The sequence below is a fragment of the Cavia porcellus genome, unplaced genomic scaffold (assembly GCF_034190915.1).
Source record: "Cavia porcellus strain 051 isolate PalLab524CR breed Dunkin Hartley unplaced genomic scaffold, mCavPor4.1 scaffold_18, whole genome shotgun sequence".
Classification (NCBI taxonomy): Eukaryota; Metazoa; Chordata; class Mammalia; order Rodentia; family Caviidae; genus Cavia; species Cavia porcellus.
Genome location: NW_026947501.1, coordinates 46,730,772 through 46,743,696, shown reverse-complemented (window position 1 = coordinate 46,743,696; position 12,925 = coordinate 46,730,772). Strand labels below are relative to the sequence as shown.

General features: G+C 57.0%; 1 protein-coding gene across 8 annotated transcripts in view; it reads right to left on the bottom strand.

The window, feature by feature from the left end:
* The window catches only part of Fhl2 (four and a half LIM domains 2), a 46,784-nt gene that overhangs the window by 3,856 nt on the left and 30,003 nt on the right, over positions 1-12,925 (bottom strand). For all 8 annotated transcript variants that reach the window (XM_013154421.2, XM_063229741.1, XM_063229742.1 and 5 more), the window contains 3 exons: positions 8,171-8,345; positions 2,783-2,952; positions 501-687 (listed from right to left, as the gene is read on the bottom strand). In XM_013154421.2, the coding sequence (XP_013009875.1) occupies positions 501-687; positions 2,783-2,952; positions 8,171-8,345 (532 nt within the window). The remainder of the gene's footprint in view (positions 1-500; positions 688-2,782; positions 2,953-8,170; positions 8,346-12,925) is intronic.

Sequence of the window (12,925 nt, the reverse complement as noted above, 5' to 3'; positions counted from 1 at the left end):
TTCCCCGAGAACAGAATGACAGGGCTGGGACAGAGTACCCACTCTCCTCTGCCCAACTGCCGCTGACTGGTGCCTGTCTACACCATCTACTTGTTACCCCAAGTCCGTCCACTCTGCACCCTGACTTCCCACATGCTCATCGCCCAGTCAGCCTCTGCTCTTCAGGCCCTGACCATGCTGAACACTTTGATTCACACCGAAGTATGTGCATGTCCCCTGGGAGGTGCCCTCTGACTGTGCCATTCCATGCCATTGGGCACCTGCAGAACCCCAGGAAGCCGTGAGGCTGCCAGTGCCAGTCTGCCTTGAGTGGGAGGCCTGGACTGACCTTGCAGCTGGGTTCTGGAGACCACTCAGCCCCAAGTGGACAGGGTTCCCATGGACAGGCCTCGTGGGCCCAGCGGGCAGGGTGATCGGAAGTTACCTACAGGCGTAGATGAGGGTAATGGGGAGCCCGGGTATCAGGCGCTAGCCCACCCCCGGCAGAGCCCCGCACTCACCGCTGATGGGGTGCGTGCAGCCGGCACACCTCTTGGCGTACAGCTCGCAGAAGCAGGTCAGGCAATAGGCAAGGTCATCTCGGGCCGTGAAGCGCTGGCCTGATAGCGGCTTTTTGCAGGCAGTGCACACAAAGCACTCTCGGTGCCAGGGCTGCTCCCGGTAGGTGACACCGCCCGCTGTGATGGGCTGCGAGAAAGGGCATCAGATGGGTCCTGCACCATCCAGGATGCCAGCCAAGCTGCCCCTTCCCTGAGCTCATCGCAAGGGATCGTCTTTACAGTGTGCCCCCACCCCGATGACCTCCTGTGACATCATCTGTGGGTCTGCCCTCATCCTTGGTAGGGTGTAGGGTGCCAGGGAGGGAGGTCAGGGATGGACATCCCACTGCCAGACCAGTGTGGGGTCACAGAGGAGGCTGTACGGACAGCGGATCCCAGTCCCGGTCCACGCTGTATGCAGCTCTCGTGGGGACCCCTCCACAGCTGCCCACCAGCCCATCTTGCACTGGGGGACAAAGTGAAGCCACAGCCTCGGTCTTGGCTTGCCTCAGTCTCAGGACATCTGCGAGAAGCCCCAGCCTGTGCTATCTGGGGACTCTTCTCGTATGTCACCCTCATGCCAAGGGACAACACAGTGTGGGGGTCCGGAGGCCTGGTGACACAGAGGGGCAGCAGGCAGGTAGACAGGCACCATACGCTGTGCACTGGCCTGCTTTGGTCTATGAACTGCATGGTAGCACGTGGTGATGTTTGCAGCATCTGTAGAGCTGGTGACATAAGACAGATCATTCCCATTTCACAGACTATAGACTGAGACCCAGAGATGGTGATTGCTCAGGAATTAATTCTGAGCAATCTAAGAGCTAGCTAAAGAGAGGCAGGGACTCAGTCCCATATTCACAGAACTGAAAACTATGAACAGTGGGCACACAAATCTCCTGCTCCCCAGGACCTGCTCTCCAGAACCTGAGGGGACACGCTGGGGGCAGTATGTCCTGAGGGACCGGAACGCCCTCTCAGCTACATTCTCTGCCATCCTCCTTTCCACTGCATTGGCCCCCTGGGACCTGAGTCCCCTCCACCAGGCACTGCTTTCTCAGGAGCACTGAGGAGCCCTCGCCTGTAGGGGTGCCCTGTGCCCCAGGACCTTGTCCTCCCTGTTCCCTGGGGCATACACCATGCGTGTGCATGTGTGTGTCCCACAGGAAGTGTGCTTGGCATCTGTGCAAGTGGGTCACCAGGCAGCAGGGTCACGGGAACAGGAAGGGACAGCAGAGTGGCTCACGAGATGAGAACTCAATCAGAATCCCAGAGGTCAGCGCCCTCCTGCCACACCTGAGCCCTGGGGCAGTGGGTCACCATGGCCAGATCCACAGGACCCACTGAGCCACACCAGGCAAAGGCCAAATCTTCCTGCTAACTTTACCGGTGCCCAGAACTGTCCAATTAATAAATTGGACAGCTCAGCTGAGCCAATCCAGGATCCGGGCTGCGAGTCCACAGCAGTGCTCACAAGGGCAGTGTTGGCCCAGAGGGTGTGGGCTCTCTGCACAGTGTCTCCTGTGACTGACGTATCACAAAGGGGTCAGGGTGGCCTTGGCCAGTCCAGAAGCTACTGCTCCCTGCCACCAAAAGGACTCACTGTGCCCAACCCAGAAGAGGCACAGAACTCCCACAAGGACTCAAGGGAACCAGGGCGCAGGATAAACCCAGCGCAAGACCAGTGCACAGGCGGAGGATGAGCTGGGGACAGTGACAGGTAGGGGACAGGGACAAGCCACTGCCGGAGGGAGGGCACAGGTGACAGCCGGGCAGCAGGAGTAGAAACCCTCTCCCTTACCCTCTCCCTCTTCTCTCCTCCCTTCCCTCCCTCTCCTGCTGTCCTCTCTCAGACTGAGTGGTCAGTTTTGCTTCTTCCAGATCAACATCACAAAACAGAAGACAGATGACAGGAAGTAGGGTACAGGCTCTTTTGCCAATGACAAGGTCACCCAGCGTGGAGGAGAGAGGGGCGGGAGAGGGCGTCCTATCCCCGTGCCAGCTCCCCCAGTGAGACTGTCACACCTTGCAAATACGGACCTGCCCTGCAAACACGGACCCATGAGAATGCAAGGCGGAGCCTGGGCATGAGCCATAGACAGGAGACATGCTCAGAAGCTTCTGGAGGAAGGCAGGGCTGAGGGCTTTCCCAGAGTGCTCTGTGCTGCTCGGTTACTCGAGAAGGGACAGAAGGCACCCACAGCCACGACCCTCAGCCACGCGGGCCACAGGGGCCACCCTACCTTCTGGCACTGCACGCACTGCGGCGCGTGCTGCTGCTCGTAGCAGGGCACGCAGAAGTTCTCACTGTCCTTGGGGATGAAGCTCTGTGTCCCGATCGGCCGCCTGCAGTGGTGACAAACGAAGCAGGTCTCGTGCCAGCTGCTGCCCTTGTACTCCATCTTTCGGGTCCCTGTCGTGGAGGAAGGAGGCAGCACATCAGCGCTGGGTGGCTGGAACTGTGACCCAGCAGTCATTGGGCCTCCCCTCCCCAGGGGGCACCACAGCGGTCAGGAAGGGTGAGGGAGGCGTCTTCAGCCTCCCAGCACTGCGGCAGTGTGAAGGGCTGCAGAGATGCAGCAGTCCTCCAGCAGAGTGGATAAGGGCGTGTGGACCATGGACGTCTCCCATCAGCCCTGGCTTCTGCTCTCCGTAGCCAGCCTCAGTTCACAAATGTCAGCAGTAAACAGCAGAGGGTGTGAAGAAACACCCCAGCGTCCCACCCCTCCCTCCCTCCGGGGCGAGAACCACCTGTGATCAGTGGATCCTTGCCATGTACGCTACCCACCTGTCAGTGCCGCAGCCCTCCTGCCCCATGTCACATCACCTGTTGCAGGATGGAGGGGGCCGGCCGTGTGCCAGGAACCCTGACTTCACTTCGTAATGGCCCCCTAGTGCTCTTTTGATAATGGTTCTGGCTTACTGGTCGTCACTCATCTCTTACTGTGCCTACTTAGCAGGTTAAATCTCATGGTGAGCGCACGGCCTCTCTAGGGCTCCACACCCATGTTCCAGGCAATACGGGCTGTGCGCTCTCCTGCTGTGAGCGCCCTCCACGGTTCTAGGAGCGAACTCAAGCTCACTGGGTTCCCTGCAGAGATCCGTGCACTCGTACTGCGCTAGGAACCAACTGCAAGAGCTGGGCTGGGCTTTGTGTGCTGCCATGGAGGCCACCTGGAATCCCACTTAGCAGCTCTCCGGTCTGGTTGGGTGCCGTCCCCTCTCCTGGTATGGTCTAACACCATCTCCCTACAGTCAGGAACCTACATGGTGAACCACTCAAGACAGACAGCGGCGCCCTGTGTTTACAGAGCACTTGGCTCATACTCTGCCAAAAGCCACGCATATTTATGGCAAACAGAATTCAAGACAGAAGACAACACAAGCGCCCTTTGGAGAGACAGAAGGAAAGACAGACGTGGGAGAAGGAACACAGTGTACGCAGAGATAGGAAAAGTTTCCCACACATCACACCTCGCACAGGGCCTTGGCCTGGGCTGGGGGATGGGTGGCACTGAAGTCCCCTTTGACCACTTGGGCAGCCACATGGGTGACAGACACCCATGCAGACATCACGCTGAAGTCCTGGGCAGGGTTTGGTCTCAGCTGGCAGCTAGGCAGGTGGCACCTGCGCCCCAGCTAAGGGGCCGCACTGAGAACCATCGCACCACTGCCTCCTTAAATGCCGCTACTGGGCCACTTCCTGGGCTTTCTGTGCCCATCTGTGCATGCTCAGGGACACATGTGGGGTGTGTCTGTATAAGTGTGGAGGGGTGGCACCAGTGGTACCCCCATGCTGGGCACAGCCTGCGGGATTCCCATGGGCAAATTGTCCTGCAACAATATCCATCAGGCCACTCAAATCCAGGGAGAGACTCTGGAAGCCCTGGTGTCCATGGCAGCCGGGTGTCTGTGGCCTCTGAGGCACAGTCCCAGATTCTGCCATGGACATGGCCAGCCCCATGATGCAGTGACGCAGCACAGCCAGCAGGTGGTGGCAGCACACTTGGCAGAAGGTCGAGCTCAGCTCCTGTCCAGGCTGGGACTGGGCACCCCAGGTGGGGCCAGAGTCTAAGGCCTCTTCACTCTAGGAGCCTCGGGCTGGGACTCAGGTTCCTGGAGATGTCAGGAGCCTGTGCGGCAGGTGGGAGCTGCGCCTCGGGGTCCCGTCCCACAGACACACGTCCAGGGCTGCAGCCTGGCTTCGCTAGATCATAACTGAAGCTCTGCCAGTACCCAGCGACCCCGAGCAGCTCCCTTGAGAGTAGAAGTTTTCAGCCTTTTCTCCGTCACCAGAGAGCACCATGAGAAAAGGAAGGCAGGATGGTTGGCTTCTGGTGCCAGCCCAGCTGCAGATGGTACCCAGCGGTTTCAACAACACCCATCTAGCCAGACATGAGAGTGTCCCCATGGATTCCCAGCTCTTTTCTTTTTTTTGGTACCGGGGATTGAACTCACCACTGTGCACTTGCAAGGCAGGAGCTTATGCCACTGAGCTAAATCCCTGGCGAGACTCTGACTCTTAAAAACAAGTACAAAAAAGAGCCCTGCACAGACGTGGCTCTGAAGGAGTTTTTTAGACATATTTGAGATCATGAGCCTTGGAGTGGCCCAGGCCACCCACTGTGACACAGGTGCGCCTCATCCCATCAGGATCAGGACCAGGGTCTCCTCAGGCCAGGGAAGTCCGAAATCCCCAGAGTGAGCCTGCTGGGGCTCCAGCCTCCTGTGGACTCACAGGGTGCTGAGCCCGAGTATCCACTGCTGCCAAGCCCAGGCCACAGCATGCCATAAAAGAGTCGGTCTCCTGCATGCATCTCCCTGGGGGACTGTCACCCCTGAGCCCTCACATGGAAAGTCAAGGTCAGCAGGGTGACAAAGTCAAAGGTCCAGCGCATGCAGTGAAAGCATCTGGTGTGTACAAGCCTGGGCTGAGGTAAAGGTCACCTCACTCTGGACCACCTCCTCTTGCCTGGTCAGAGGGAGCTCGGTGGCACTGAGCCTGTGACCTGCGTGACCAGAGCCTGTGTGTCCATCCTGTGGGGGCTTCCTTGTGCACCATGACTCAGCCTCACTGCAGGCGGGACACTGTCCTCTGCACTGATATGATGGCCCTGTGACTCAAGTCCATTCCGGCAATGTCCAAGGCAGCAGGACGCATGTGGACTCCAGCCTGCAACCTGCACTACGCTCCCCTAGCGGCAGGCAGGATGAGGCTGTGGGTGGCTCCACGGCCCTTCAACCTCGATGAAGACATCTCCAAGGGTACCACAGCCCTGGGCCCTAGCAGCATCACATACCACCAACCCGAGCACCTGGCTTGCTCTGCAGCCCCCTCTCCTGCTCAGCCCTGACTCCTCTGTGGGTGTCCTGTCTCCACACTGGGCTGGCCTGGGGACCCAAGAGGGATTCCAGCCTTGCTGAGGAAGCACAGGAAAGCTGGAGAGGCCAGAGTGGAGGACACAGTGACACAGGGAGAGGACCACTGTGGGGGCAAACAACCCCACGCTGGCACTGCAGGGAATTTGGGGAAGGCATAGAAGAGAAGAGGTCTCCATGCCTGCGACATTTGAAGAAATGAGAGGAAAAGGGAATTCAACCAGTGTGCCAAGATTCAGGCCTGTGACCTAAGTCCCCACACTCGGGAGGCCGAGGCAGGAGGATCTCAAGTATGAGGCCAGCAGGGGCTAAGTAGCAAGCTCAAGACTGCCTGAGACCACAGTGAGACCTCGTCTCAAAAGCCAAAGTGAAAAGCAGCTGCCGAGAGCACAGGGCGCCCACCTCAGGCTCTGACACAAAAGCTTCAGCTCTGACACTGGGGGTAGTGGTATGTTGCACAAGGTCACCTGGGACCCACGGCCTCACTGCTTGTGGCCGCTGTCACATGCCACTCGGGCCCTGAGTTTCCAGAAGGACCTTCTGGCCTGGAGCTCCTCCCATTGGAGGTCCCTAGGGCACCCTGTCCTCCCAGGGGCCCTGTCCGCAGGGTGCTTTCGCTCCTTCCCATGGCATGGTGCTGTTATTAATTCTGAGGTGGGCTCAACTCCTGGGCCCAAGCAGTCCTGCTTCTGAGGAGCTGGGACAAGTGCTGTGTGCCGTCACGCCGGCCACTGCAGTCACTTCTAACTGTGCTCGCTGGAGGTGTGGCAGTAACAGGAAGCCGTCTGTGGCCTGCCAGGCTGCCTAGGTCCCCTCTCTTCTCCGGCATCCCGTGTCTTCCTACTCCTGTGTGTCAGCTTCCCACTGCACCTCCTCAGCATCTCCTCAGTGCAGGCAAGGCAAACCCAATCACACAGGGACGCTGTGGTGGCCTGGCAGGGACTTCCAGTGACTTCCAGTGACGCCAGAGCTCTCTGTGAACCCCACTAGCAGAGATGCGGGGATGCAGATGCTGGCTCGGTTTCCAGAAATCGGTGTTTGCTGTGCTAAAACCACAGACTCAGGCCTTCGACTTAAGTCCTTTTCATGAGTCTTGCTGCTGCGCTCATTAATGAAGTGAACTTGTAAAAATTTCTTCAGGCCAGGGCATCACTGAAGCATGTAGTCCCACCAGCCAAGAGGCTGAGGCAGGAGGGTCTTTGAGCCCTGGAGGTTAAGACCTGCCTGGGCCACACAGTGAGACCTTTCTTTTTTAAAAAAAAGTCCCTCCTTAAGGAGGCTTTGTGTTTGGTTCCATTTACCAAGAGGGAACTGAATTTCTTTAAAATTACATGTTCAAATTTAATATATTTGTTAGTCTTTTTAAGTTTTCCAATTAAGAAACCTCAGATTCTTATAGTTATCAAAATGAACATACAGCGGCGAATCGCAGGAGACCTTAAATGTCAGAGTAGTTTATACATTAAAAAATTTTCAGTGTAAAATCGTAAGTTCAGTTCACTTATCCGACTGCATACTTTAAAAGGTCACACAGTCAATTCGCCTTCACACACTGCCCGTCACCTCGCAGGCCGCTGTCCCTGCAGGCTGAGGCTGTCCCCACCACGCCACCTTTGCTGCAGCCGCTCCTGTGGTGGTACTATGCTTTCCAGAGCTCAGGGCTCACTGCCAGGCTGTGCTCTGTTCCTCCACAAGAGGGCGCCATCAGGCTGCCCCAACTCAGGCAGAACTCACCCACCCCAGATGTCTGTCACCTTTGGACCCGAATGTGGGCAGCCAGAGCCTTCAGGGTTCCATTGGCTTGCGATGGTGGGGGTGGGGAGCTGCCCCTTTCTGGGGTCACAGCAGAGCGGGTCCTGCATGGCCAGGTGAGGTACCCACAAAAACACCCCAATATTAGGGTTTAACTGGGCTGGTTTTTTTTGAGCTCCCCCAGCCACCCTGCAAAGTGCATCCCCAATGGCCCAGCTCTGGCACAGCCCCGAGGGACAGCTGTGCTCTTCCTCAGCCTCCCAGCCCAAAGCGGTGGCTCTCACCCGAGGGCTCAGCCACTCTCCGCCCTGATTTCTGCACATGTCTACCAGGATGTGCTTTTTAATTCTGATTTTAAGATTCCGGATGTTTGTGGGGTTTTCAGGGGCAGCCCAGTCCATGCTGTGCGCAGATGTCGTTGGGTGCTCCTCTGGTTCCCACAGGCCCCCACTGACCTGGCATGATTGTCTTTCTGCCCCCCAGCCCCTCAGCCCACTGACCTGGCATGATGGTCTTCCTGCATTCCTGGCAGCGGGACGAGTACTCGTTGGAGTAGCAGTCGGTGCACAGCAGCTGCTCCTCCTTGGCAGCGAAGGGCTTGTCCACCAGTGAGCCTCGGCATTGCGAGCAGCGGAAGCAGCCCTGGTGCCAGTGCCGCTCCTTGTAGGACAGGTCCTGCGGGGAGAACTCGAGGATGTCCGGCTCTGGCCAGGCACCGTGGGTGGGGCAGGGGCAGGGGCACGGACACCAGGGGCACTGAGCAGGGAGGGTGGAGTGGGGGTGCCAGGACTCATGCCACTCTTGGCCTCGCCCAGGAGCTGTGTCTGCCTTTTTAAAATGACATCCAGGATTCTGAGAGACCTCGAAGGAAGCCAACCCAGCCACTTCTCCACCCTGCATCATGGGTCGGGAGCGCTGCTTCCCTGTCGCTGTCTGAATTCCCAGCTTGGACCTAGACCCATCTATTAACGTGTAGACACAGAGCTTCAGACCCGGCCTGTGGCCTTTGGGCCACGGCCAGGCCTGAGGTGTCCAGAAGTCCAGGGGAGGGAGCTGCCCACACAGATGGCTCCAAGAATAATGTCCCCAAGGGTCCCCCTCATGCATGCTGCAGTTATGCATGGGCGACATGAGGACACAACTCCCATTTGACTGGAAAGGACCTAGGCGAGCAGCTCTCTTCTGCCGGGTCCTGCGGTATGCGTGTGTGTGTGTGTTCCCAGAACCTCAGGTCCCACTATCGCTGCCTGACTTGATGTCTGTGCTCATTCTTGTCTTAGTTCCAAGAATCTGTCCAAAGCCAGCATCCTCACCTTGAACACAGTTGTTGGAGTGGCGCTGGGGGGCTATGGGCTCTCTGAGGTGGAGGCTGCCTGGGGCTGGGGCTGGGGACAGCTGGGTGGATGCTCGGGGTTAGGAAATAAGGCCAAACTGTCTCTGGCATTGTTATCTTTCAGTATTTTCAGAAACCTGAGAGGAAACCAGCCGTCCTCCTTGGGATTATAAAAGTGAAACTGAAGCACTGTGACTCTGGCGAGCCCATCTGTGTGAGCGTCCAGAAACCACAGGGCCAAGGCACATGCCACCATCACTGCTAAGGAGGCCCCGTCCACAGCATACCCTTCTTCAAGGAGACAGCGGAACAACGTCGACTGAGCATGCAGCCTGCCTTCCCCTCTGACAGGCTGCGAGCACACACCCTTTCCCAGGGCTGGTTTATATCACAGCAGCTGAAAGCTGGCCAGGAACAAGAGCAGTGCCCTTCCTGACCTGTGTGTACCCAGTGAAAATGATTCAAAAGCAACCACACGGTCACAGCCTTTCAGGGCTTATTTTGCATCCCGATAAACCCAGTTTGGCTTGGCCTCTGTGGTGACACCGAGGAGAGAACACTGGACAAACCCTCCAGGAACTGGGCACAGCCTATGGGAGAGTCTGGATTTCTGACCACGCCTTCACCATGTAACGCTGACTGTGGAATAAATGCATTTAGCAGGCTAATTTTGTACAGAAAATAGACAGTTCCTTAAAAAGTTAGAAATGGAATTTCTGAGTGGCACAGCAAATCCTCCTTGGAGCTGAAGCCCAGCAGCAGAGAGCTGACTCTCTGCACGACACTCCCAGCAGCAGGATGCCCAGGGGCTCACACGCAGACCCACCCAAGGGTTCCTGAGGGACGTTGTGGGTTTGTGCAGCCTTAGGAAGGGAGGACTGGAGGGCAGAGGATGTGGAGGTGGCCAGGAGGGCAGGTGTGGGGACAGAGGTCCAGGGCGGGCAGTGCTTGGCGTGGACAGTGGCCATGGCTACAAGGCCAGGAGCTGTGCCCCTCTCCTTTGAACCAGGCTGAGGGGATGGAGAGGGTCACTCTGTGTCACAGAGACTTTGCCCACTGCTCTGATCTGAGAAGACACAGCGAGCAAAGCCCTGGTGGAAGGGAGCTTGGCAGCGACTGCTCCTGGAGGACATGCAGCTGCTCAGGAGGGCAGGGAGAGAGGGAAGAGGCCTCTGCCCCCCAGAAGGTATGTGTCACTGGGTGGGTGGGGACTCTCCTGGGTACTGTTCCGCATGGCAGGGCCACTTGGTCCCTGTGAAGAGAGAAGAGGAGGCGACTGGAGGAGCCCACCTGCCGCTGGGCTTGAGCTTCCAAAACCAGGGAGGGAAAGCTTGAAGGAGGCAGCATAGACACAGCCCTGGTGTCCGAGGATGGCAGCGGGCAGGTGGGACATGACACTGCCATCCACAGACCCGGCTCTGTCCTCTCGGTCCCTCCTGGAGTGGCCTGAGAAACCCCACACGGCACCCTCTGCACAACTCCCTCAAGCCAGGGCCAGCGTGGGCACCCACTCCTGGGACCCCCAGCCCCTCTCTGCACACTGGAGTCCCCCAGCCCAGAGGTGTCCGCCTCTAGCAGCATCCACTGGAGGACATCTGGTAACCTGAAACACCTCACAGAAGCCACTGCCCTGCAGATTAGCAGAGCCCTGGCCTCAGCATTCCCGCTGCATCATAAACCATACACCCTGAAACAAGCCGGCCAGAGCGGGCTCCAGGTTCTGGAGCTGGCAGAACTTTTTTCTAGAGTGTTGGGGACCGAACTCAGGACCTTCACACTGAACTATGCCCTCTGCTGTTTTTTTTTTTATTTTGAATTTTGTGATAAGAATTTTGTTAAGGGCACCGAGCGTCTCCTGAAAATGCAATACCAGAGTGGCAACCGTGCACTCTTCCAGGACGTGCAGAAGCCTTCTGAGGATGAGTGGGGTTAAACCCTGGATGCTATGGAAGCAGCCCTGACCCTGGAGAAGAGCCTGAACCAAGCTCTTCTGGATCTTCATGCTTTGCCCTCTGCCAAGAGAGACCCCCATGTCTGTGCTCATCAAGAAGATAGGTGACCACCTCACTAACCTCCGCAGGCTGGCGGGTCTCCTGGCTGGGCTGGGTGAGTACCTCTTTGAAAGGCTCACCCTTAAGCTTGACTAGGAGGCCCCAGAACCTGGCAGTCTCTGAGGGGCTCCTGCATCACTGGCATCAGGGCTTTGGCTTGACCCTTTCCCTCCAGCCACTAGGCAGTTTTTTCACCTCTTTGGAGCTTCCTCCCAAATCTTGGACCAAAAGAAAATAAAGCCTTTCACAGCAAAACAAAACAAAACAAACAAACAAAAAAACCAAATTTCGTTAAGTCCCTAAATTACCCAGGCTGGGCTGGAAATTGTGATCCTCTTATGTCAGTCTCTCAGAGTGCTAGGATCACAACCTATAATGCCCAGCCTGGAGATGAAAGCTCCCTTCCTGGGCCCTCTGAAGTTGGGGACCAGAGATCTCGCATCCTGCATGTCCAGGCACAGAACCAAATGCCTTTGGGTTTCTCCTGGGGTTAAACTCAGGGCCGTGAGCCGGGACCACTCCACTTAGGCCAGCTGCAAGGCCAGGCAGGTCTTGGACCTCCCAACCTCATACTCCACGCCTCCTGTGGGCTGTGACCACAGCATCAGGGGGTGCAGTCGCTGGCTTCTCCATAAAGTGGAAAGAGAAGGGCGCTGTGTCCAGGGCCAGCAGGGTTCCATCCTGCAGTGGGGACATGTCCGGTCCCCGTGGCCGAGGTGACAAATGGCTCACAGACTTGCCTGCTGCCCTAGATTCAATCCAGGGACAAAGCCAGCTCTGTCATCACTGTCCTGTGCCCCCTGCAGCACTGTGGAGGCACACAGGGGCTGGCGGCCTCTCCCGAGGCACCACACGTTTGCACCTGGGGACCTGTGTACTCTGAGCCCAGGGTTTGCAGAAATCACCAGTTTGTTAAATGCACACTACTCCACAGTGACAGCCTCTCTTTTCTTTAGTTTTCTGAACTTCTGAAGTCCAGAACTTTGGTTGCCTCTAAAGAAAATCTGTAACCAGTCTCCAAAAATGTCTGCTAGTATCAACATGCGTCTGAGAAAAAATTCAGCAAGGCTACAACACAGTCAGGGGATGCAAGGCCACAATGGCAGGCCTCCTCAGCCCGACACCAGCTGCCCAAACCGGTGCCTCTGTCCTCGCAGCCCAGCAGCTCTCCCTGCAGGAGAGCAAGAGGTCCAGATGCCGCACAGAAACAGCAGCAAATATGCAGACACTGGCACGGGCTCTCCTCTCACCTGTCTCATGCAATAGTCAGTGGCACCCTAAAAACTAGCCTGGTTTCTGCAGGTCTGCCAGGACTTGAACATTATCCACACAAATGTTCCTTCAGGGGACACAGTGGGAGGTCACAGTGGCCAGCAGCTGTGCTGCTGCAAGCAGAGACAACAGCCACCAAACCCACCAGTCAGCTCTTCCCTCCAGCGCCCCTGGGCTGGATTTTTGGCCCTACCTACAGAAATAAGAGCAAGGCTCTTTCTGTCACTGCTTCCTCCAAAAAGCCAATGGCAACACCATGTTTGAAAGTCAAGCAATCACCGCGAAGGCAAGGTCTAACTGCCACTCTACGTCTCCTTCCGCTCTAAGCTGCAGGAAAATCACATGCAAACCCCACACATCTTGAGCTGGGTTGAAAAGTTCAGCCTGATTCACTCCCGACTTTTGCGGCAGCTTGTGGATTTTGGCCCTGCATGGTGGACTCTTGTTTATTTGTTCATAAAATCTCTCCAGGGAGATGACCGGTTCTGGGGTCTTTCCACTGAGGCGCACTGGAGAGAGGAGAGATGAGTTTTGCTTTGTTTTCATCCTGCGTGCCACCAAGGACGGTCTGGCCCGGATAGCCAAAGCCATTCTTTAAA